Source organism: Rhizomucor pusillus, assembly GCF_041956525.1.
Source record: "Rhizomucor pusillus strain CBS 183.67 unplaced genomic scaffold VTP01scaffold_3, whole genome shotgun sequence".
NCBI classification, from domain to species: Eukaryota; Fungi; Mucoromycota; class Mucoromycetes; order Mucorales; family Lichtheimiaceae; genus Rhizomucor; species Rhizomucor pusillus.
This window is the reverse complement of record NW_027192145.1, coordinates 534,718-554,572: the sequence shown is the minus strand read 5'-3', so window position 1 is coordinate 554,572 and position 19,855 is coordinate 534,718. Positions and strand designations below refer to the sequence as shown.

The window sequence follows — 19,855 nt, the reverse complement described above, 5'->3', positions numbered from 1 at the left end:
CGAAAAGAAACGCGATTGTAAAGACGCTCCGCGGTCCTACTGCAATAGACTTTTCAATTCTCCTGCTAAAAAGAACATGAGCGCCATGGATGTTGACCCGGCTCCTATCAAGGACAAGGGCAAGGGAAAAATGACACGATCTGTATTCCACGATGCCAGTACAGATCACCTTCCTTGGTGGGCCTCCAGCAGCAAAGACAGCCACGCTCATGGAACGACATCGTATTGACCGTTTTCGATCTGTAGGATCGAAAAATATAGACCCAAGACTCTAAGCGAACTCGTTTCTCATAAGGATATAACAGCTACTAGTTAGTTTCATACACTCGTCGAATTTGTTTTTATGTATTATTTCTCTGACTGTTGGCTCCTTTATCTAGTCGAGACATTCATCAACGCCAATCGACTCCCGCACCTTTTGTTCTATGGACCTGCTGGTACTGGAAAAACATCAACGATTCTCGCATGTGCACGCAAGCTATATGGAGACAACTATAAATCAATGATTTTGGAGGTATAAAACAGTGAAGACACGAATTCCACAAAATATACGTAGGATTAGAGGTTAATTGTACTTCCTGCAGCTTAATGCTTCAGATGATCGTGGTATCGATGTTGTCCGTGAGCAAATCAAAAACTTTGCGAGCACCCGTACAATCTTCAGCTCTGGATTCAAAATGATTATTCTGGATGAAGCCGACTCCATGACCAACCAAGCACAGTCAGCGCTGCGTCGTGTGATCGAAAAATACACCAAAAACGTTCGTTTCTGTATCATCTGCAACTATGTAAGCAAGATCATTCCCGCCATTCAATCTCGATGTACCCGCTTCCGTTTCGCGCCACTGGAAACTGAACAAGTTGAAGGACGCTTGCAAAAGATCGTTCAGATGGAAGGGTATGATTAAATAACATTTCTATATGATGCTCTTTGTTTGACGCGCTTCCTTCTTTGCAGAGTCAATTTGACAGAAGATGGAAAGTCTGCATTGCTAAGATTATCGAACGGTGATATGAGACGAGCACTTAATATCCTGCAAGCATGCCACGCTGCGTATGATCGAGTGGATGAGACGGCCGTCTACAATTGTACAGGTCACCCGCATCCTCAAGATATCGAGCGGATTGTCAACTGGATGCTTTCAGAAGAATTCACATCTGCATATTCCAGTAATAAGACTTGCTTAAAGAAAAGGATGTATGGACATGGATGATTAATATATTTAATTTCTCAGATATTGAAAAGCTCAAGCGAGAGTCCGGCATAGCTCTTCAGGATATCATCAGCGAAGTATACTACTATATACAAACAATCGATTTCCCTGCGGATATGCGCATCTTCCTCCTCGACAATCTTGCTGATATTGAGTAAGTGCTTGGCTGATATCTGGCTGGGCTAGATCATTTATAGCTGCTTTTCGTGACTATGTAGGTACAGACTAGGAGAGGGCGGTAATGAAAAGATCCAACTTGGCGCCTTGATAGGAATCTTCAAATTGGCCACAGAAAAAGCAGCCAGTGCAGCGTGAATACATAATCCACAGGATATATCAAATTTGTCTTGCATAGCATACCTTCTTTTCAACTTTCTTTAAACAGCCATTAAATGCTTTCCAATGCATGATTCAAATGTAATCAATGTCACCAATATGGAGATGATGCTGGTCGGATTTCATGATAGGGAACTGGGGGACCGAAGCCAGCGGGGATCGGTGATGCAAACTGAAGCAATGGAATCTATTCTGTTTCAGTCCTTTTACGTCAGAACACGGTCATAGCAAAAAGGAATGTATTATAAATACATAATCTTCGTCTGGTATCTGTCACTGCTTAAGCTGAAACACAATGGAATTTAAGGACAACAACCTGGATAACGTTTATTTCGACGAGAAAAACCGTGCCTACGTCAAGCAAGACATCGGTATGTATGGAATGTGCACAGTGGCCTTCTCTCTCTCAGGTTAATAACGTATACGCAAAGGTCGCGAACCAAACTCTGCAACGGTGGCACATGCTCAACCACGAAGTACAGCCGCTTCTGAGCAAGTAATTGACGTCGTTGACAAGCGAAAGGAAGAGCGCAACAAGATTGATAACCCAGTTACTCATATCAACAAGGACGACAAAAGAGGTGTTATTGGCAAACCCAATAAGGATTGGCAGTAAATAATTGCTTCTTTTAATCTGTACATACGTTAAGAAGACGCTTGAAAAGCTCGAGATGAGCAAAATTCAGTTTTGTTTGTACATATAGCACTAATTCCGTTTGTTTCTTTTCTAAGTAAGGGATGCTGCGGCGTAACGGAAGCAACGAGGAAAGGGGAGGGCGAGGTAGTGACGTGGAAAGAAAGAGAGGATACATGTGAATATATATACTTGTACGACTGTGTGCAGGTGCGCATGCAGAAACGTTTCTCATTGTAGAGTGTATCATATGGAGGAAGTTCTTATCAGTACGTAAAGGGGTATAGAATAAGAAACCTGCTTTTCTGGTTACGCATGCGCATCGATTTCATGATAGAACAAATTGTGCATGCGAGGTCGGGGGTGCGCTGCTGGTGGTCGAGGTGGCGACGTTACCATTATACATGGCAACATTTTTGTACCAAGGGTCCAAATATGACAATTTTGCGTTCAAACCCTTGACAGATGCAGCAAGCACTTGCCACTGAGACCATAGAGGCATGGCAGGACCGAACAGTTCGTGTACATGCACTTGGGTTGCTTGCTTATCTTGTGTAAAGTCTCGGCATTGCGTCCATGCGCCGTTGTTGAACATGTAAAACGATATTCCGTTGTCATCCGACGATTGAAGACAAATTCTTAGTCTTCCGATGCCAGGGCGTTCCGAACACAGGTCCATCGAGATGCTCTGGATAGTATCCAGACTGAACTGCATTTTGAATGCATGTAGCCCATCTTGAATTGACCAAATCATAAGATGTTGCACGGTATCGTAATGGCATTGAATGTCGCGTTCTTGGAGCATCATGCGCTTCCACGTGCCAATTTGTAGTGTATCCACAGGAAACTCGTGCATTGCTGTATTCAACGTGGTACTAGCAGAAGTAGCGGTAGCTGTATAGGTTGTATTGGAAACAGTCATAGGGTTAGCAATGTTCATTGCGATGTTTGCTATGATGGAACAGGTTATTGATATGTGGTCTTCAATTTTTTTGTTATCCTACCTTGTGTAGACGGTGCCAGCGATTCAACAGATTGAATACCATCAACATCATGCCAGAGTATAGAGTTGAGGTTGGCAGGAGCGTTATCGCTTGAGTTGGACCATGTGAGCTCTTCCTCACTTAATAGCATGCCCATAAAATCGCTAGCATTTAGCGGGGTTGTTTCCACAGGCATCGTAGCGCCCCGTTGGTATCGCATGGGTCCCTGTTGCTGATCTTGTTGCTGGCATACATGGTTACTGAAACGACTCTGGTATGGACCCATAGAATGTGCACGGAAATGTCGCTGCAGGGACATTTTTCTTGACTTTGGCGAAGCCGACGGTGGCGGTGTCACAGACATGAAGGTTGGCGGCGGCGGTGGAGGGGGCGGTGGGGGAGCAGGCAAGAGGACCGATCGTTGTTGGGGGACAGGAGCCGGTGTGAACGGAACAGACGACGGCGGCGAGGACGACGACGAGGATGCTGAAGGAGGTAGAGGGGGCGGCGGTGGTGGAGGAGGGGTTGTTGCGAATGCATGATTCTGCGCAGTGGTGCTAGATTGCTGCCGAAGCTGTTGGTTAAAGTAGAAGTAATAGTAGTAATAATAGAGCTGTGGATCCATTTGCGTCGACCCCATAGCATGACAAGCAGCTACTGCAGCCGAAGCAGCATAGTGTTGCATGCGTAGCATTCTATCATGCGCCATGGTAGATCGCTTGGCGAGGTTCTTCTCCTTAGCTCTCCTGTTCTGAAACCAGATTTGAATGGATCTATCAGTCATGCCCAACTGGCGGGAGAGTTGATCGCGCACACGCGCATTCGGTGTCGAGTTCACTTGAAATGTTTTTTCCAGGACAGCCAGTTGCTCAGGTGTCGTGCGCGTTCGTTTACGAGGCTGCTGCTGTAGCTGTGGTTGCCGGTTTCCGCGTTCACCATCATCAGAACTCGACAGCCGTCGTTTGTTATTGGACATACGGTACTGGGCAAGATTTGAAAATATAAAAGAAGTCCTGCAAATCGAAATGAAGAATATTTGTTTATATAATATTTATTGCTCGTTTTCGCCGTGGCCCATTTCCTGGTGACACAGTCGGCACTGGAGGAGATCGTCTGGTATGTATAAGCTCTTATTTTGCGTGACCTTGTTAATTGACAGATGCCGAATTGAGTAAATAGACTTTACTACTCTTTAATGTTTTCTTCCCCTTTAGATCCAGCTTTTGCCACAAAATGCGTTTTCCCCAGGAGAGCCAGATTTTCTTGTTATATTTAGCAACTTTTACCTTTTCTTGACGTCGGAAATAGTTACGGTGAGCCATGTCGGCAACATCGGCCCTTCACCCTTACAGCCTGCTAAATCAGGCAATTGTCCCTGAGGGCTGAAGTTGCACACAATGTGCGTCCGTCATTACAGTGTCACCTATTGCTATAGCATGCAGTGCACGAGAAAAAACTTTAACATTCACACGGGAAGCCGACGAAGATCTGGGCCCAAGCGTGGAATTATCTGAACGAATACTGGGAAGATGTTTTGAAAACTTTCCATCGAATAAAATACTTTTGATTTGAAATGTAGAAGCTTGGCTTTTGAATTTAAGTAACTTCTTTGCAACCATCGGGTCTCCTTTTTTCTATCCTTCCAGCCAAAAATATGTTAACTTTGACAGAAGCTCTTCTGCACGTGTTAACAACCATGGCAACGACACGTCCAATTGCAGCGATGGAGTCTCTTCAGCGCCCGTTCGAAATCTCAATCATCGAGTTAATAATGCTGCGAGAGAGGCAGCTCTGTTGGAACAGACTTTACTCGCGCTTGAGCATGAAAGACCCAACAGTACAACACCAGCATATAAGAAAAAACAACAATTATTTAATGTACAAACTAATATGCTTAAATTTTGAAAGGACTTGTGCATGTAAGAATCACAACGAGGATGGTACTAGCTGCCTAATTACTAGAGACTGCTCCGATTCTTGAATGAAGAGGTAGTGCCGGAAGGCAATTTGAAAAAGAGCGCAAACAGGATAGCACAATATATGAGAATTGATGTGATGGGATCAATCTAACAAAATATCAAAGCCGTTGTCAACCTTCATGAAACTATGTTAACGGAGATCGTACGTCGCGCAGAATTTCATCTGCTTGCTTAATAAAACTGCTATATCCGAAAATAGTAATGTTTATTATCCAGACGAGCTTGCAGGTTACAACTTTCTAGCAAACGCGTCAGGGAACCGCCGGTTGCTGCGTTGTATATAGAAAGGGAATAAAACAGAAAAGTATCTTTTGATGCGTGTTGTATCCTGTCATCACAACCTCGATATCTTAACTGAGTCCATACATACCAGCCACCCATGAGTTTACTGTAATAATTCTACTTTGCCCAAAAATTGGTTACAGGACAATAGAGTTTCAAGAAACTCTACCCTTTTTGCCACTTTTAGAACATCGTAAAAAAAGCGAACTTATGCCTATTCCAGACGACGCGCCAGAGATGTAACATAATAGTTTGTCAATTCCTCGGTTCTTCATGGTCCATGAATTCCAAGTCCGAATCACCGCTTTTCACGTTATCTCGTTATAGACACGTTCACACGACTGCATGTTGGGATCGTGTAATTTAGTGTCTTACATACCATTCGAATATAAAGTCCGGAAAATAAGATCCTCGTGTAGCATAAAGATTTCTCAATATATGAACACAAAGTTTACTTTTCGCGAGGATGGAGTTATTCAGCGGATATGGTTAATTTACGTATCAGAGTAAGACAAAGCAAGGAAGAAATAGCAACGAGCTGTGTTATCGTTAGAACCAATACATTGGGAGTGTTATTAACATCAATAGGGTATGCAATGTAAAAATAACTGGGCAAAATTATACAGGCTAACTATACATAATCTGGAGGAGGTATCGATGGAATGCGTTCTAGATCGTTGTCGTGAGTTTCGTGGTTGGTCGTTGTGGTAACAAGGAACGGGAACTGGGAAGCATATTGCATCTGTTCAGCAAAATCATAGTAACATGGACAAAGAAAGGTAAATGGGGGAGCGTTTGGTTTATCAATCTCTGGCGCGCCTGACTTGCCAGTGAAGAACCCTTCCTTCTTGCTGTGCTTCTTTGCGTGGGACCTGACGACGGATGGTGTAACACCAAGCTCAAAATACGAAGGCAGGCGTCCAAAGTCCTCCTTTAACCTGCAGTCGAACACCGTGATAGGTACATCAAGCAAGATGGTTTCGTGGATACGTTTGTCCTTATGTTTGCCGCGGGTTACTTTGAACTTGGAGAACATATTGTGCCAACCCGCATAACCAGCCTCGCTATCTGATGAGTGTCCAGATCCGGTGCCTGCCGCTGACGTCTCTGCAGATTGAAGATTCTCCATACTACTGCTCCTGCTTACGACAGGAGAGTAGCCATCGTCGGGATAAGAGAGGATTAGCTTGATGGTGAGGAAGTGGCGATACTGGATTTCTTTAAAGTGTGTAGATGTATGGTGGATATTTTGTTGGCAAGTAGGGGTGGCAAATGTGAGACGATGAGCAAATGTGTCATCAACTTCTACGGGTCTATAACTGTTTTTCTCGAATACGGATTGCAGCTGTTCAGTCGTATCTTCTGAAGTTTCTCCATCGTTGACCGAGCAGGATGCTTTGAATATTAGCGGGAAATTTTCCTGGCCCGTGCGGCTTGCACGGAGTTCAAGTTGCAAGTACCGATAGAATTCAGTAACCGTCAGGTTCAAATGTTCAAGGCGCACGTGCTTGCGTTGTGGTTGAATGAGTGTACGAATATGGAAAGCATCTCCCGATGAGAAAGCAGCTTGTTCAATTATGATTTGTATGTCGGCACACGATGTTCGTTTCTCCAAAGTTCTCGAAAGATCTTGAAGCGAATTGTTGGTCAAAAGAGAGTTCGACATGTATGTTCGTAATATTAGTACAGTCTTTGATGTACTCAACGAGCTTAGAAATGGAATTCCAGGTCGGCTCACACGGGCTTCCACAACATGGCGAACTCTGCCGTAAACATCCTCTATCGACTCTACAATAGACTATAAAGAAAATGAGCCCATTTAGCAACTTCCATTGTAACAACTTTACGGCGTACGTCTTACGTTCGGCACAAGAAAAACAAAGGGGAAACGATGCACACCAGCGGGCAACTGGACCGTGGACTTCTCCTTTGCTTCAGCCGGGTGCAAAATCTGCAGCGTTTCTTCCCCCAAGACCTTATCAGCAGTCAGTCGGGTGCCCCTCTCACCGATGCCTATTGTTCATTGATCAATATCGGCGAGTAAGGATAAGATAAGATAACCTCGCACCTTCGGGCCAATAAGTAGTCGCTGTCGATTTCAAGGTGACCGAAACGCTCGAGACCTTGGTAGGTTTCGGCAACGTCAAAACGACATTGCCAGAGAACACAGATTTAGCGTCCTCATCAGGTGATCCTCGTAGAATTACAGGTTTCAACGGGTCGAAAGACAAATGAGTCTGCGTAATCTTTTTGAGATTCATTTGTCCTTTATTTCCCGGAGAAGAAAAGAAAGAATCGAAAAATTGATGAATCGATGATCGGCCCTTGATTGGAGATTATTTGCCCGAGTTATCGGTTGCACCCGCTGTCAACTTGTTCTCACACTGCTATGCAAGTATGCAGGGTCCACTTGAGAAGAGCCACCCGATAGATCAGCACTTTTTTCTATCGACAAACCCATATGGTTTAATTCTTTCGTAACATCCCCAGGGTTTAAATGGAATCTACGCTCGTGCTTTTAGCAAGTTCCATGCTTCAAAGGGCGTGTGCCTGGTTTTTGAGAATAAGGGAAGCACTGGAACTTTATGTGCCTTTTTCTCTATGTTTAGTGACCATTTACCAAAGCCTTATAATTTACGGCTGAAGAACTTGACGTGTACTTTGCAAGTTTGGATATTCAAGGACATGCTGAGCGTATATGTATCCCAAAAAATGCTTATTTAGTTAATAATAAATCAGCATACATTCCATCATACAAATCGGCTTCTCTCTTTACTTTCGCATAGCCTTCCCCAATATACATGGGATACACAGTTGAGGCTATCGCTACGGTCATCTTCCTTGTATATCTCAATATGAAATACTCTTCGGTTGAACGAGTATTGATGGTGGGGAATGACATGTACATACAGTATGCGTAAATACGCATCACCGGTTGTTTAGGATCAATTAGAAGCTTCGACGGGCGATTTTCAGACATTACCTTCTCATAAAAGAAGTAATATGAATACATTAAACAGCAGAATCAAATCAACCATCCATGGCCAAGCTCAGGAAAAGTCTATTTGCGTATCAGTCGAGCATTGGTTTCGCAATAAGATCAAATCTGATTAGCGCATGTTTCGGCAGCAGAATCACACAGAAGCCTCTTTTTCATGCGTGCAAATTCGGAAAACCAAAAGTCTCAACTTGTTCCGGAGAACTTCTGTTACCTGGTTACCTGTTGCCCCAGGTGCTTCAACATCGAGCAACAGGACTGTTAATTAGTAATGGCATACACGAAACGTATATTAAAGGAGCTGAGAGATGTTGAAGAAGACAAGCACGCGAAAATAAAAATTAGACCGAACCAAAGCTTGGGTGGGTTGCGATTTTCCTCTTGTCAATCTTGTCGACATTTCGGGTCCCTCATCCAACACGAATATGTTAGATCATTTCCACGCAACGATCCATGGACCTCCCGACACTCCTTACGAAAGTCTGTAGCATTTCTGAGAAGTCGCGTGTTTCAGGGAAAGCTAACGATATAGAACATCAGACGGTATCTTTCTACTGGAGATTAAGCTGCCGGTATGATGAATACGATTGCCACATAAAAGCCGTCATTGATAATGTGTGAATGCATTGTTGGTGTACATACGATGAAGAATGGATATCCATTTGATCCGCCACATGTAAAATTCGTGTCCAAAGTATATCATCCCAATATAAGCTCGCAAACGGTAATGGAACTTGGATATTTTCTCCGGATCGGATACTCATGGACAGGCTACAGGGGGCCATTTGTATAGATATATTAAGGAAGACTTGGTCGCCCATGATGACTCTGAAACTCGTTTTACAATCGATACAAATTATGCTCGGCAGTCCAGTGCCCGACGATCCTCAAGTACATATCGTATATCTTTATATTTTCTAGCTGGTTTGCTCACAGACATATGTCTTCAGGATGCTCAAGTCGCATCGCATTACTTGGAAAACAAGACTGACTTTGATAAAACGGCACGATATTGGACTGAAGTTTATGCGCATGGTGACGCGCAGCTTGCTGAGATGTCAGATGAAAATTAGGTCGGATTACATACGTCTTCTTCTTTTTCCTTGCTGTTGCGATCTTGGCCTTGTTTTATATCAAAACATTTTATTTTACCTATGATGATGATGCTCTATTGCACATTAATTTTTGATTAGGATATGTGTTGTACTTTTCAATGATTGTGGGAAAGGGAATTTCGTAAATATTATGAAAGATCAATCGATTTCCATGATGTCAGTGTAGATTTGATCCATCTCTAAGAAATGAATAGATAGAAGTATATAAAGTCATGGTGACCTAATAAAGAACCTTACAAGAGCCTCACAGTACCTTACTGTCTCTATCTATTCTCGCATATCACTTGCTACTGTCACCATACCACACCGGGATAGACTCGTGTGGCTCTCTTGACCCTCGATCCTCCGGCAATTTTTGCTTCCGCCGTCGATTTCCAGGTTTATTCAGACCTGCGCTCGCCTAAATCGAAGTTTCTGAGGCTAAGCGTGGGATAAGCGTTCCGCCATCAACAGCACCTTCTCCTTCGTCAATATCATTTTTTTCTCCACGGTGACGTTCTTTCGGTTCATACCCAATGTCATTATCAGACGGCTCGATGTAATTATGTTGCTATATGCTCACACCGTCAATCCTAATTCCCTACGCGGAAAAAGTAGAAGAACATAAGAAAATGGATCGTAGTAAGCATATGTCTTATTGATAAGACTTAATTCCCTGCCTGTTATCATATCGCACATATACGTCTTGCATAAGTGCGTCTGTGTTTCCATTATCAACACTCGTCAGGAATAATCAAGTACGTCAGCAGAGACGTGCGCATTATATTGGTGATTTTGCGGTACCCTCACAGGTCTTCGCTTAGAGTGTTTCCACCTGGGGCTGGCGTCAAATCTCGAAAAGTTGTTCGCGGGGAACAGTGTACAAAAAGGACCAACGCAAAACATCTGTAATTTTTCCGTTCAGGTACGAATTGTGTTATCCCCACATGCCTTCCGCGGTCGTAAGCTTGAAGCGTGCTTTGCGTAAAGAGCTCAATACTCTCCTACAAGCAGTTCCCGGTGCTACCATTGCAACTGAATGTAATGTCTGCGGTTCATCCGTTACCACTTCATGCTGCTTACGACGCGGTTTCTAGCCGAGGCTGTTGTCAAGCAGTTGTTTGAGCTTGAAGAATGGAAAACGAGCAAGAAGATTAGTGTGTACATTAGCATGCCCAACGGTGAAATAGACACACGTGCAATTATTGAACAGCTACTTTTGCACTCGAAAGGTGCGTGAAGATGAAAAGACAAGGATGCAATGGAAAATCGATCATCTTAACGACTGTTTCTAAGACAAAACATGCTATGTACCGCGTTGTACAAAGAATGTGATGGATATGGTGAGACTAAAGTCCTGGGAGGAATACACTAGCCTGCCTGTCAACAGGTGGAATATACCAGAGCCGCCTCTCGATCGAGAAATGGAAAACGGTAAAATTTCTTTATTCCTCTTTATTTCAAAAGCATAGCCAGTAACGGATTACTTGTAGCACTGGAAAAAAATGGTCTCGATCTGATTCTTGTACCTGGTAAGATTTTTTATACCATGGAGCCGAATTCGCAAAAGTAACATGTCCTGCATTGTAGCCATGGCGTTTGACGAAGAATGTAACCGTATTGGTCACGGAAAAGGATACTACGACCGCTACATACGTCGATGTCATGAATGGGCAATCAAAAATAATCGCAATCCGCCAAAAACTGGTAATTTTCCAATGCGTACTCTATGTATAATCGCTCGTGGCAGCTCACTCCATATGGTTCGTAGTCGGGCTCGCCCTTCAGAAACAGATACTGCAAGTTGGAAAGATCCCTGTTGAGCCAACAGATCAGAAAATCGATCGTATCATAACATCATCGAAAATAATCCCTTCACTTTAATTGATTCAAACGCAGTAACAAAACCCAAGCATGCTAGCTTTCCGCGATCACCGATAACCGTGAATACAGTTTTCTGTTGCTTCATTCTTCTGAGTTTTGTAAGATGAATGCCATATGAATCTTAAAGGTTGTTCAGTACCGAGAATCATATTGTATATCATATATGACATACTCATTTCTTAAAGGAATTTATGAATGTCATATCTGATCAACGAAGGCAAAAGAAATCACTCAAGAGGACTAATAAATGATTTATGCTAAATTTACTGTACTCAAACGAAAATAGTAATATACACAAAAACTTGGACGAAATGAAGAGAGGAACAAAGTTTGGGGATATTTGAAAATTTACCTTAAACATAAATAGTCATCGTCCTTTTGGAAGATGACTTTGGATCTGACAGAGTTGTTCTTTTAGAGGATGACTTGTCTTGTGTGCTGAAAGACTCCATATCTGTTGTCACTGCACTCATCGATGAGCTGTCAGCGAATTCGAGATCGATGTTCGATGCATCGTGGAATTCTTCATAATACGAATCGTCGCTTTCTTCTTCTCCATCATTTTCCTCTGGAACAGCAGCCAATCCTTCTGATATAGGACAGTATGATACATTGTCGTTGCTCAGTCGGCGAGGAGCAACTGCCGTGCGGTAGCAGAATTCTGCAAAAGTTTCATCTGCTCTCTTGATAATGTCCTTGTCCTTGACAATCTCGCGCACGAAAAACCAATCGTGCACGCAGTCTTCGATTACGGTTTCCACAGGTACTCCATCTTGTTCGGCTTTGTAAGCTATTTCCAACGCATCATCGCGGAGCACTTCTTTGTTGCCGACGAACATGAGAGTTTGGGGTAGAAACGCCCGGTAACCGCTCTGAAGTCGCGCAACACCCAGATGCTGGGTTGCATCAGGTAGCATATTTTTGCCGGGCGATTCGAAGAAGTCTTTAATAATTAATTTGGCAGTATACTGGGTGATATAATCGTATTTTGTGTTTTCCATCCATGAATTGGAGTCTGTGCGCTCCGTGACGAGTGGCGAGCTCATAACTAAGGCTGCTGGTCTTGGAAGCTCGGGTACAGGATCGGCGGTTTGGCCCTCAGGATAGTTTGTGGTGATTTCAAACATGCTGGGGTCGTGGGTGATAAAAAGCATTTCCAAAATCATAGCAGCTCCGGTGCTATCGCCCAGTGCAACCACCTTTTTGGGATCGACCTTTAAGTGCGTGATTAGGTGCTCATAAGCGCGCACAACATCTTCCAATGGTGCAGGATACTTGTATTCAGGTGATAGTCTTAAAGTGTCGCTTGTTAGTCTTATATAAATGAGAAGAAATTAAAATCGAGATCTACCTATGCTCGGCTGACATGATCAAAGCGTCGATGTTGTACTTTTCCTTCAATACGCGAAGTAATTGAACATAGGTATCCATAAACATGGTGCATTTTCCAATACGGAAACCGCCACCTATGGAGGATTAATGATTAGTTTCGCTGTAGCTATTAACTGATAACTGCACAATGCAGCGAAGACAACTTACCATGGACATGAAACAATATCAAGTCGGCGCTGTGGATGCGTTCCAAGAGTGCCTCATCGTCCAGTTTGTAAACTTTCTCGCCAAGCCAGGCACCCCACCATCCAACGCTGTATCGAACTTTGCGTATCCATTTTCGGTGCCATTTCTCGGGTCGCAGGATATCCTTGAACAACAAACGCGCCGCGGGTGCAGGTAATACGAAGCCTTTCTTTAGAATGGCAATAGCTGCCTGGGGCGGCAATTTGCGAATAGCTGGTCGTATACTCGCCATGGTCGAACAGAGAAGAAGGAAAAGAAAGAGAAGAAGTGGCAAATTTGAATGTTTTTTACACGGTCTAGCACATACCACTGGGAACATGTCGTACAAAGGTCGGATGAAGGTTACACTGAACTTTTAACCTAAGTAATTCGTCTCCAGATTTGAATCGAACGTAACTCAGCTGGGGAACAATCTTACAACCAGTTCAAGGGCGCTTGCATGGCAGGTGTACTACAGCAGCTGCATTGCGGTGCAATAAATCTCATGCTTAACAGATGTCTATTGTATAGCACCAAGTCTGGAACTGATTTGATTATTCTGTGTGAATTGACCCTAAAAGGCAAACGATCGTTCCTGGATGAATCCCCGCAAGTGAAATTCACGGGCTGCCCATCTTACCTGTCTCATGAAGGCACTAAATGTTATAAATCTGTGCGCTGGTTGTCCTTGCCTCTTCTTAATATGATTATTCCTCCATTTCTATTACTCATCCTTCAAAATTACAATACTTCAGGATCTTAACACAATTGTATTCCTTTTTTTGGCGAGTACGAACCAAGAAAAGGAAGACGCCAACATTGTTGCAACGCACCATTTATTGGAGAACTGGATCCAGCACTACACCGCTACCTCCTGATGGAAATGATGATAAATTAACGGTGGCTCTCAAGCTGTTGAGGAATGTATCCGATACTGTATTGGGAGGATTCATGTGCCGTGCCAGATGTGTGCGAGCAAAGGGGAGTTGACGACCAAGCTTCTGTCAGCTGTGGATAAGCCTCGTTGAGATGAGATTGGTGCGTGCTGTTGATCCTTTAATGGAAGAACATCAATCAGAAAGGCCTAGAGCACAGTGTGCTTCATCTATCGGGTGCCCGACCAGTAACGTTTCTATATTTATTATATAATGTTATTCCAGGTAAGACGACGGGCAGTGTGCAGCATTTGCACGTAAAACATGAGAGAAACTAAAACGATACCCATATGGACTATGTTGTATAAGGAAATTTCTTCAGCCAGCCTATTGATGTAGTCCTGTGGCCGATAGCTTTTTGGAAGACTGTTGCTGGAATAAAAGAAGGTAGGTATACAATCAGCAAGTATTGCCAGCGGATATGCCACACGGCGATGACATTGCATACCTATTAGTATACCTGATGCCCTCAAAAGAGCCACTAGTCTTAATGCTCATTTTATGATATAGCACTTCCTCAATTTCCATGAAACTATATCGATAAGTTCTCTGACAAAGGTTATTGCATATGCGTTTCGACCTACAATAGCGTATCTTTGTAATTAATTATATGATAAGATCTTTGGGAGCAATTGCGTCACCAGTAAGTTGCTACAAGAACTATATGAAGTCCTGTCCAGTTTTCATATATCCATTATCGGTATGATAAATGCATGCATAGGTGCAATCGATGTCGAATGAAAATGTAATGGTCAGTCAATCAAATAAATCGAATTTAATGATCGCTGTTCCCTGATAGTCTTTATTTTATAGTTGGCCGCTGTAAACAGATGTATTGTCATACCCGAAGTGTCATATGCTCATGTGATGCTCAACAGATGCTGCATTTATGGTTGGCCTTGACCGAATTGCACATTGCTTCCGTTTGAAGAAATACCAAGTCTTATTATGCCCAAACTTCGACACACAACATACTTTGAAGGCCCAGAGCGGATCTATACTTGCAGCAATTGCCACAGCCACATTGCAAAACATGGCGATGTCATTTCAAGAGCATTCCAAGGCAGGGTAAGCGAAACGGCCTACACGGCGCAGCCCAGAAAGAATAAGGGGAGAGAGTATTGCTAACGAGCAGAAACTTTGGTTTTGACAGTACGGCCCAGCTTTCCTTGTGACAAGCGTTGTCAACGGTAACGTTTACTCTGCTTTAGGAAGCTTGTAGTTGCTCAACCCCATTTTTGACAGTGACGCTGGGCACAAAAGAGGAACGAATGCTGATGACGGGGATGCACACTGTGGCAGACATTACCTGCAATATCTGCAATGCGAGATTGGGTTGGAAGTATCTTCACGCTGCTGAAAGGCAGCAAAAATACAAAGAAGGGCGATACATTGTTGAAAAGGTCAAGGTCTCTCGAGAGGTGCCATGGGAAACAGATTAGGATCGAACGTTGCTTTTATTACTTTGATCCCAGGTTGCTTAGCTCCGTCAAGAAGTCAACACCGGATGCCATTACACCTGCTATATAGCATAAAGACACAGCAGCGAATTAGCTGATATACAAGTGCCCACATGGAGCTTTGATCAAATACCTTTTTGGTTCCAAAATGGGCCTGATCCGCCTTTATTTCCCCAGGCTTTCTCCTGGCTTTCGTACTTTTCTGGGCGCGCTGATGCGTCGAGCTCAGTATCGTGATAAGCAGAGAGGGTATTCGAGAATCCTAACATCGACACTTGAGTTTTTGTGGACTATTCAGAGTATATCAAAAGGCACTTACTTTGATGTAGAAACTGTTTTACTTCAGCGCTGTTGAAACCATTCAGACCTACAGTATGCTGAACGGGTACGTGTGGAGACGGAGCTGGAGGTCCAACTGGAGGCGTGCTAGCTCGCTGTGTGTTCCTTGCAATGCTTGAATGCTGCTGATCCTTCTGTTTGCCTATTCAGTTCGATTGAGCTTTCAAATGGCGTTAGGAAAGTTCGTGAACTAACCAGCTGAATTCTTGCGCTGCTGCTGCTTCAGCGAATCGCGCCGGTCTGAAGGCTTTTTACTATGAGAGCCTGCGGAATTTGTCAAGTTGCTGCGTGCGATGAGTCCAACTGTATACTTGCCTGGCATCCTTGACATAGACTGCCTGGCGCTTGAATTCAACCAACCTCACGTTGGAAGTCGCTCCGACGTGCACCAAAAAATTATTGGTTTTTGATATGAGATTTGCGGACGCACTGGCATATTTAGGAATATACTTTTGCAAGCTTGAATGAAATGCATTAACGTAAATGTTTCGCTGGTTCTGCATCAACTATATTTCCGTACTATACATAGGACCCACCTCTATCCGCTCGATTCATACCTCTATACCTGCACAAACGGAAATAAAGAGAGCTAAGAGCAGCGCTTTTCCTCGATTTGGGTTTAGGAAATGCTAGTATGCAATATTATCTTTATTATCTCTATATTAAAAAGAGATCATCAAAGTTAAATTACAAAGGAGACAATACAGGAATGAATATGAAGAAGTCAAGAGCGAGTAGCAAATGTAGTTGATTGGGAACAAGGGAATTTCATAAGAGCAATATGTTAGTACCTTGCGCTACTACTGCGTAATCATAGTTGATACTTACATCCCGAAGGGTAATCCTCGAATTTACAAGGGATTAGACCGCGCACATAGTGTTTCTGTACATATCAGTTTGTGTCCACCGCAGCAAAGTAAACTAGTAGATATACTTTTCACCCGTGGGGTCGATTTGTTACAATAAAAAAATAAAAGCACGACAGAGGACTTGAAGTGATTCATCATAGTATGTAGAAGCGGAAGAAAAGAAGAAGGAGAGGCGCGAAACCGTTGATCTTGGAGGAAGCAGTCAGGACAGCCTTCCACTATTACTGTGTATCCTCGATAATTTCAAGGCCTCGGTTACAGGACTTTGCTCGAAAATAGCGAGACTTGAAAGTTGACGGGAGAAGTCTTACTAGAAATCTACTGCTAACTATAAGAAGATGGTTTGCGGATTTGTCTCGAAGCAGCAAAAGCTAGATGCTAGGTGTAGCATTCTCAAACATCGATTTATGAGGATTTATTCTACAGACTCGGACCAGCCATGAGCTTCAGCGAACCTAGCGCAGAGAGCGAAGCGCTTGTTATATATAATGGTGAGATTAAAGGTTCATATGATTATACGACGTATCGAAAAAGAATTTTAAACGCGTTTCTGCCGGAATAGAACACGGATCTATGCAGCAAGTATCTCAGGAGAGAAGTTATGAACATCAGACAATGTAAGTATTTGCACACTGGAGGCCTGGTGAATGCAGTTACACGCTTGAACTTCAATGCTGCTGTTGTTGAATAGCTGCAATTATCAGTTGCTGAACCTCCGCTTTTGGGTCCTTCCCCGCTCTGTCTTGTTCCTTGTATTCACTTGATTCCTAGTTCTCTGTCCATTCAATGCCGCCTGAACAGACTAATATCGACAGGCTTACCGAGCTTTGCGACAAGAATCTCGCTAGTTTACCCATGACAATGGGCCGAACGCAACCACTCACTTTCAGACATGATCCGCAATACAGTTACTATTCGTCTATTCCAAAGTTAGCAAGAAAGCTCCATGAGCTCGACGAGCAAAGTGAGCCAGGCGAACTTAACGAGCCCGGTGAAGTCGGCGAACTCGATTTGGAACGATTATACCGTGGTTGGGGAGCACAACCTCCTGATGCTCAAGTGGAATTCTCGCAAGCAGTCAAGCGTGAACACATGGTAACGGATCCATTCTATGTACCGACTGTGGACAGAACTCCTATACAACGTCCTCAGGGCAAAGAAGGGTACGTATATCCAATGCACTCCTTGTGCTGTAAAACAGAAAAGCTTATAGTAACATGATATTATTTGCAGTGAAGCAGATTACGACGCGCTTACACAAACATACAAGTACAAATTACTGTCTGCGGTAAGGGACCAAGTTCTAGTTATTTTTTCTTTCGCCAATACTCGCGTCCCAGGATTTACTGCGGTGTAAAGAATTGTTGGTGGCATCACTCGAAAATGATCCTATTCTGCAGATGAAGGCTCCAAATCTTGAGAGGTAAGTGTTTCTTTTTCTGGTATAGATATGTTGTGCTCAACACTGCACTTTTTTTGATCTCGAGCAGAACAAACTTGCGTTGCTTTAAACCTAAACTAAAACTTAATATTAGCAAAGGAAAATTCAATTCAACAGCAGCCAATCCTTCACAACTTTCAATGTCATTGAATGACACAAGAAGGTCACAAAAGGAGCGGCAAGGAAGCCCTATTACAATGAAGGACGATCGTCGCGAAGATCGAGCGCGGTATAATTCCCCGGCAACCATCCCATCACATCCAACACCAAGGGGTTCAGCAGCGGTCCCATCTCCGTCATTACAGCGTCGTTCAACATCTTCCAGCACTGAAAAATCAAAACACTCGAAGAAACGTGAACGAAGTCCTGTTGTGGAGAAAGAAAGTAAACGGCAGAAACAAACACAGCAAACAATAACAACAGCAACGTCGACAGAATCTCCAGCAGCTGTTTCATCACCTGCCTCCTCGTCGGCTCCACTACAGCAAACAGACACTCCTAAAGCCCTTAAAATATCTGCACCATCACCCACCATATCACAGCCGACAACAGAACCCCCAGAAGCTCCAAAGGTAGCTGCTACGGCCCCAGATTCGGACACGCCGGGTCAGCTTCGAATGTTCGCAAAAATGTTCCGGAAGCTGGCCTTTGCATACAAACGCCGTGGCGACAGTGCATCTAGCGACATTGAAAAAGTAGTCGACCACCTTCATGCCATGTGCAATTATGTTCTCAGCTTTTTCTATGCTGATCGATTGGCAAATACATTCAACAAGGAAAACTGGGATTCGTTCCATCCATTTGCAGACTCAGTTATCCACAAACTCAAGAACCTCACAGAACATAAAGAACTGTATACAATTGCTCTCCGTTTATCATCACTCGTACATTTCCATCAATTCAATTGTCTACAAGCCTTTGCGAAACAGCAGTTGGAGAAATTAATGGCCAACCCGGAGGAATCGGAAGATGTAACTAAACGACGGCTCAAGGCGCTTTCCACTGCTTTCAAAGAATACGAATACGCACGATCGTTATTTCGCGAAAGCGAGCCTTGTTTGTCTTTGGATCAAGTACAACAACGTTTTCCTCACACCTATTCCCAAGTCTGTGTACAAGGAAACCTCGATGCTGGAGCGGTGCTGGGTGGAGAAGCAGGTCCGGCAACAGTACCAATGTTTCCTCTGACATGGTATTCTTCCCTTCGCCATACAGCCATGATGGCAAAAGCAGCCATAAATGAATATATTACCAAGAAACAAATACCCTTCAGAGAAATCCGCGATCTGAACGAATTCTACTTCAATAAATAGTTCACAAGAAAATCACTGACATACTAAAGAAACAGCATTTTGTACGACTTCCTGTTTTATCGACGATTTCCTGCTTGCTACTAAGATCCAGAAATGTCAACAGACATTGGCATCATTTTATTCAGGAGTTTCTATACTGAAAAAGCGTCATCATGGAGAAAGATCAATGATATTGACAACGGGGAAGGTGCTGATGGCTGAACACTTATCGCACGCTTTGCCTCATACACTTGAATTTAGGCAAGCGCAGGTCTGAATAAACCGCCGTGGAATGGAGGTTTATGAAGGCCAAGCGAGTAGCACAACGCCTCGAATTTACTGAAGAATATTCCCCAAACGTCGAATTCAACCTGAAATTTATTGAACCTAGCACGCGAAAGATCCAACGCTTTGTGATACTTCCTTCTTTGCTGCTCGATTTCCTTTTGGATCGCTAAAATCCAGGAACGTCAAGCTTTCGCATAGGTTTCCATGACCCTTTTTTCTCTGCATTCGTATAAAAGCTTCGAAAGATGAATCAACGCGAATTTCTTCTTC

The 19,855-nt window shown here is 43.4% G+C and overlaps 10 protein-coding genes across 10 annotated transcripts; 6 read left to right on the top strand and 4 right to left on the bottom strand.

Moving 5' to 3' along the window:
• Positions 1 to 76: 76 nt before the first annotated feature.
• VTP01DRAFT_6405 (uncharacterized protein) lies at positions 77 to 1,529 on the top strand (the record flags this gene model as incomplete). Its single annotated transcript, XM_069385303.1, has 7 exons — positions 77 to 177; positions 247 to 311; positions 381 to 514; positions 585 to 898; positions 959 to 1,170; positions 1,236 to 1,368; positions 1,433 to 1,529. The coding sequence occupies 7 exons, from the start codon at positions 77 to 79 to the stop codon at positions 1,527 to 1,529; spliced, it is 1,056 nt and encodes a 351-aa protein (XP_069242778.1).
• Positions 1,530 to 1,845: 316 nt separating this feature from the next.
• VTP01DRAFT_6404 (uncharacterized protein) lies at positions 1,846 to 2,166 on the top strand (the record flags this gene model as incomplete). Its single annotated transcript, XM_069385302.1, has 2 exons — positions 1,846 to 1,921; positions 1,982 to 2,166. 2 exons carry the CDS (start codon positions 1,846 to 1,848, stop codon positions 2,164 to 2,166), a joined length of 261 nt encoding a protein of 86 aa, XP_069242777.1.
• Positions 2,167 to 2,512: 346 nt separating this feature from the next.
• VTP01DRAFT_6403 (uncharacterized protein) lies at positions 2,513 to 4,143 on the bottom strand (the record flags this gene model as incomplete). Its single annotated transcript, XM_069385301.1, has 2 exons — positions 2,513 to 3,135; positions 3,189 to 4,143. 2 exons carry the CDS (start codon positions 4,141 to 4,143, stop codon positions 2,513 to 2,515), a joined length of 1,578 nt encoding a protein of 525 aa, XP_069242776.1.
• Positions 4,144 to 6,059: 1,916 nt separating this feature from the next.
• On the bottom strand, positions 6,060 to 7,689 carry VTP01DRAFT_6402 (uncharacterized protein; the record flags this gene model as incomplete). Its single annotated transcript, XM_069385300.1, has 3 exons — positions 6,060 to 7,226; positions 7,290 to 7,441; positions 7,497 to 7,689. 3 exons carry the CDS (start codon positions 7,687 to 7,689, stop codon positions 6,060 to 6,062), a joined length of 1,512 nt encoding a protein of 503 aa, XP_069242775.1.
• Positions 7,690 to 8,697: 1,008 nt separating this feature from the next.
• Positions 8,698 to 9,499, top strand: VTP01DRAFT_6401 (uncharacterized protein; the record flags this gene model as incomplete). Its single annotated transcript, XM_069385299.1, has 6 exons — positions 8,698 to 8,788; positions 8,859 to 8,906; positions 8,967 to 8,998; positions 9,076 to 9,150; positions 9,204 to 9,317; positions 9,377 to 9,499. The coding sequence occupies 6 exons, from the start codon at positions 8,698 to 8,700 to the stop codon at positions 9,497 to 9,499; spliced, it is 483 nt and encodes a 160-aa protein (XP_069242774.1).
• A 968-nt stretch (positions 9,500 to 10,467) lies between these two features.
• Positions 10,468 to 11,404, top strand: VTP01DRAFT_6400 (uncharacterized protein; the record flags this gene model as incomplete). Its single annotated transcript, XM_069385298.1, has 6 exons — positions 10,468 to 10,561; positions 10,618 to 10,752; positions 10,817 to 10,954; positions 11,014 to 11,052; positions 11,111 to 11,227; positions 11,292 to 11,404. 6 exons carry the CDS (start codon positions 10,468 to 10,470, stop codon positions 11,402 to 11,404), a joined length of 636 nt encoding a protein of 211 aa, XP_069242773.1.
• Positions 11,405 to 11,757: 353 nt separating this feature from the next.
• On the bottom strand, positions 11,758 to 13,214 carry VTP01DRAFT_6399 (uncharacterized protein; the record flags this gene model as incomplete). Its single annotated transcript, XM_069385295.1, has 3 exons — positions 11,758 to 12,697; positions 12,756 to 12,870; positions 12,944 to 13,214. 3 exons carry the CDS (start codon positions 13,212 to 13,214, stop codon positions 11,758 to 11,760), a joined length of 1,326 nt encoding a protein of 441 aa, XP_069242772.1.
• A 1,630-nt stretch (positions 13,215 to 14,844) lies between these two features.
• Positions 14,845 to 15,338, top strand: VTP01DRAFT_6398 (uncharacterized protein; the record flags this gene model as incomplete). Its single annotated transcript, XM_069385294.1, has 3 exons — positions 14,845 to 14,964; positions 15,050 to 15,086; positions 15,142 to 15,338. The coding sequence occupies 3 exons, from the start codon at positions 14,845 to 14,847 to the stop codon at positions 15,336 to 15,338; spliced, it is 354 nt and encodes a 117-aa protein (XP_069242771.1).
• Positions 15,339 to 15,356: 18 nt separating this feature from the next.
• On the bottom strand, positions 15,357 to 16,026 carry VTP01DRAFT_6397 (uncharacterized protein; the record flags this gene model as incomplete). Its single annotated transcript, XM_069385293.1, has 4 exons — positions 15,357 to 15,418; positions 15,490 to 15,618; positions 15,676 to 15,837; positions 15,891 to 16,026. The coding sequence occupies 4 exons, from the start codon at positions 16,024 to 16,026 to the stop codon at positions 15,357 to 15,359; spliced, it is 489 nt and encodes a 162-aa protein (XP_069242770.1).
• A 1,324-nt stretch (positions 16,027 to 17,350) lies between these two features.
• On the top strand, positions 17,351 to 19,318 carry VTP01DRAFT_6396 (uncharacterized protein; the record flags this gene model as incomplete). Its single annotated transcript, XM_069385292.1, has 4 exons — positions 17,351 to 17,727; positions 17,798 to 17,852; positions 17,905 to 17,987; positions 18,055 to 19,318. The coding sequence occupies 4 exons, from the start codon at positions 17,351 to 17,353 to the stop codon at positions 19,316 to 19,318; spliced, it is 1,779 nt and encodes a 592-aa protein (XP_069242769.1).
• Positions 19,319 to 19,855: the final 537 nt, after the last annotated feature.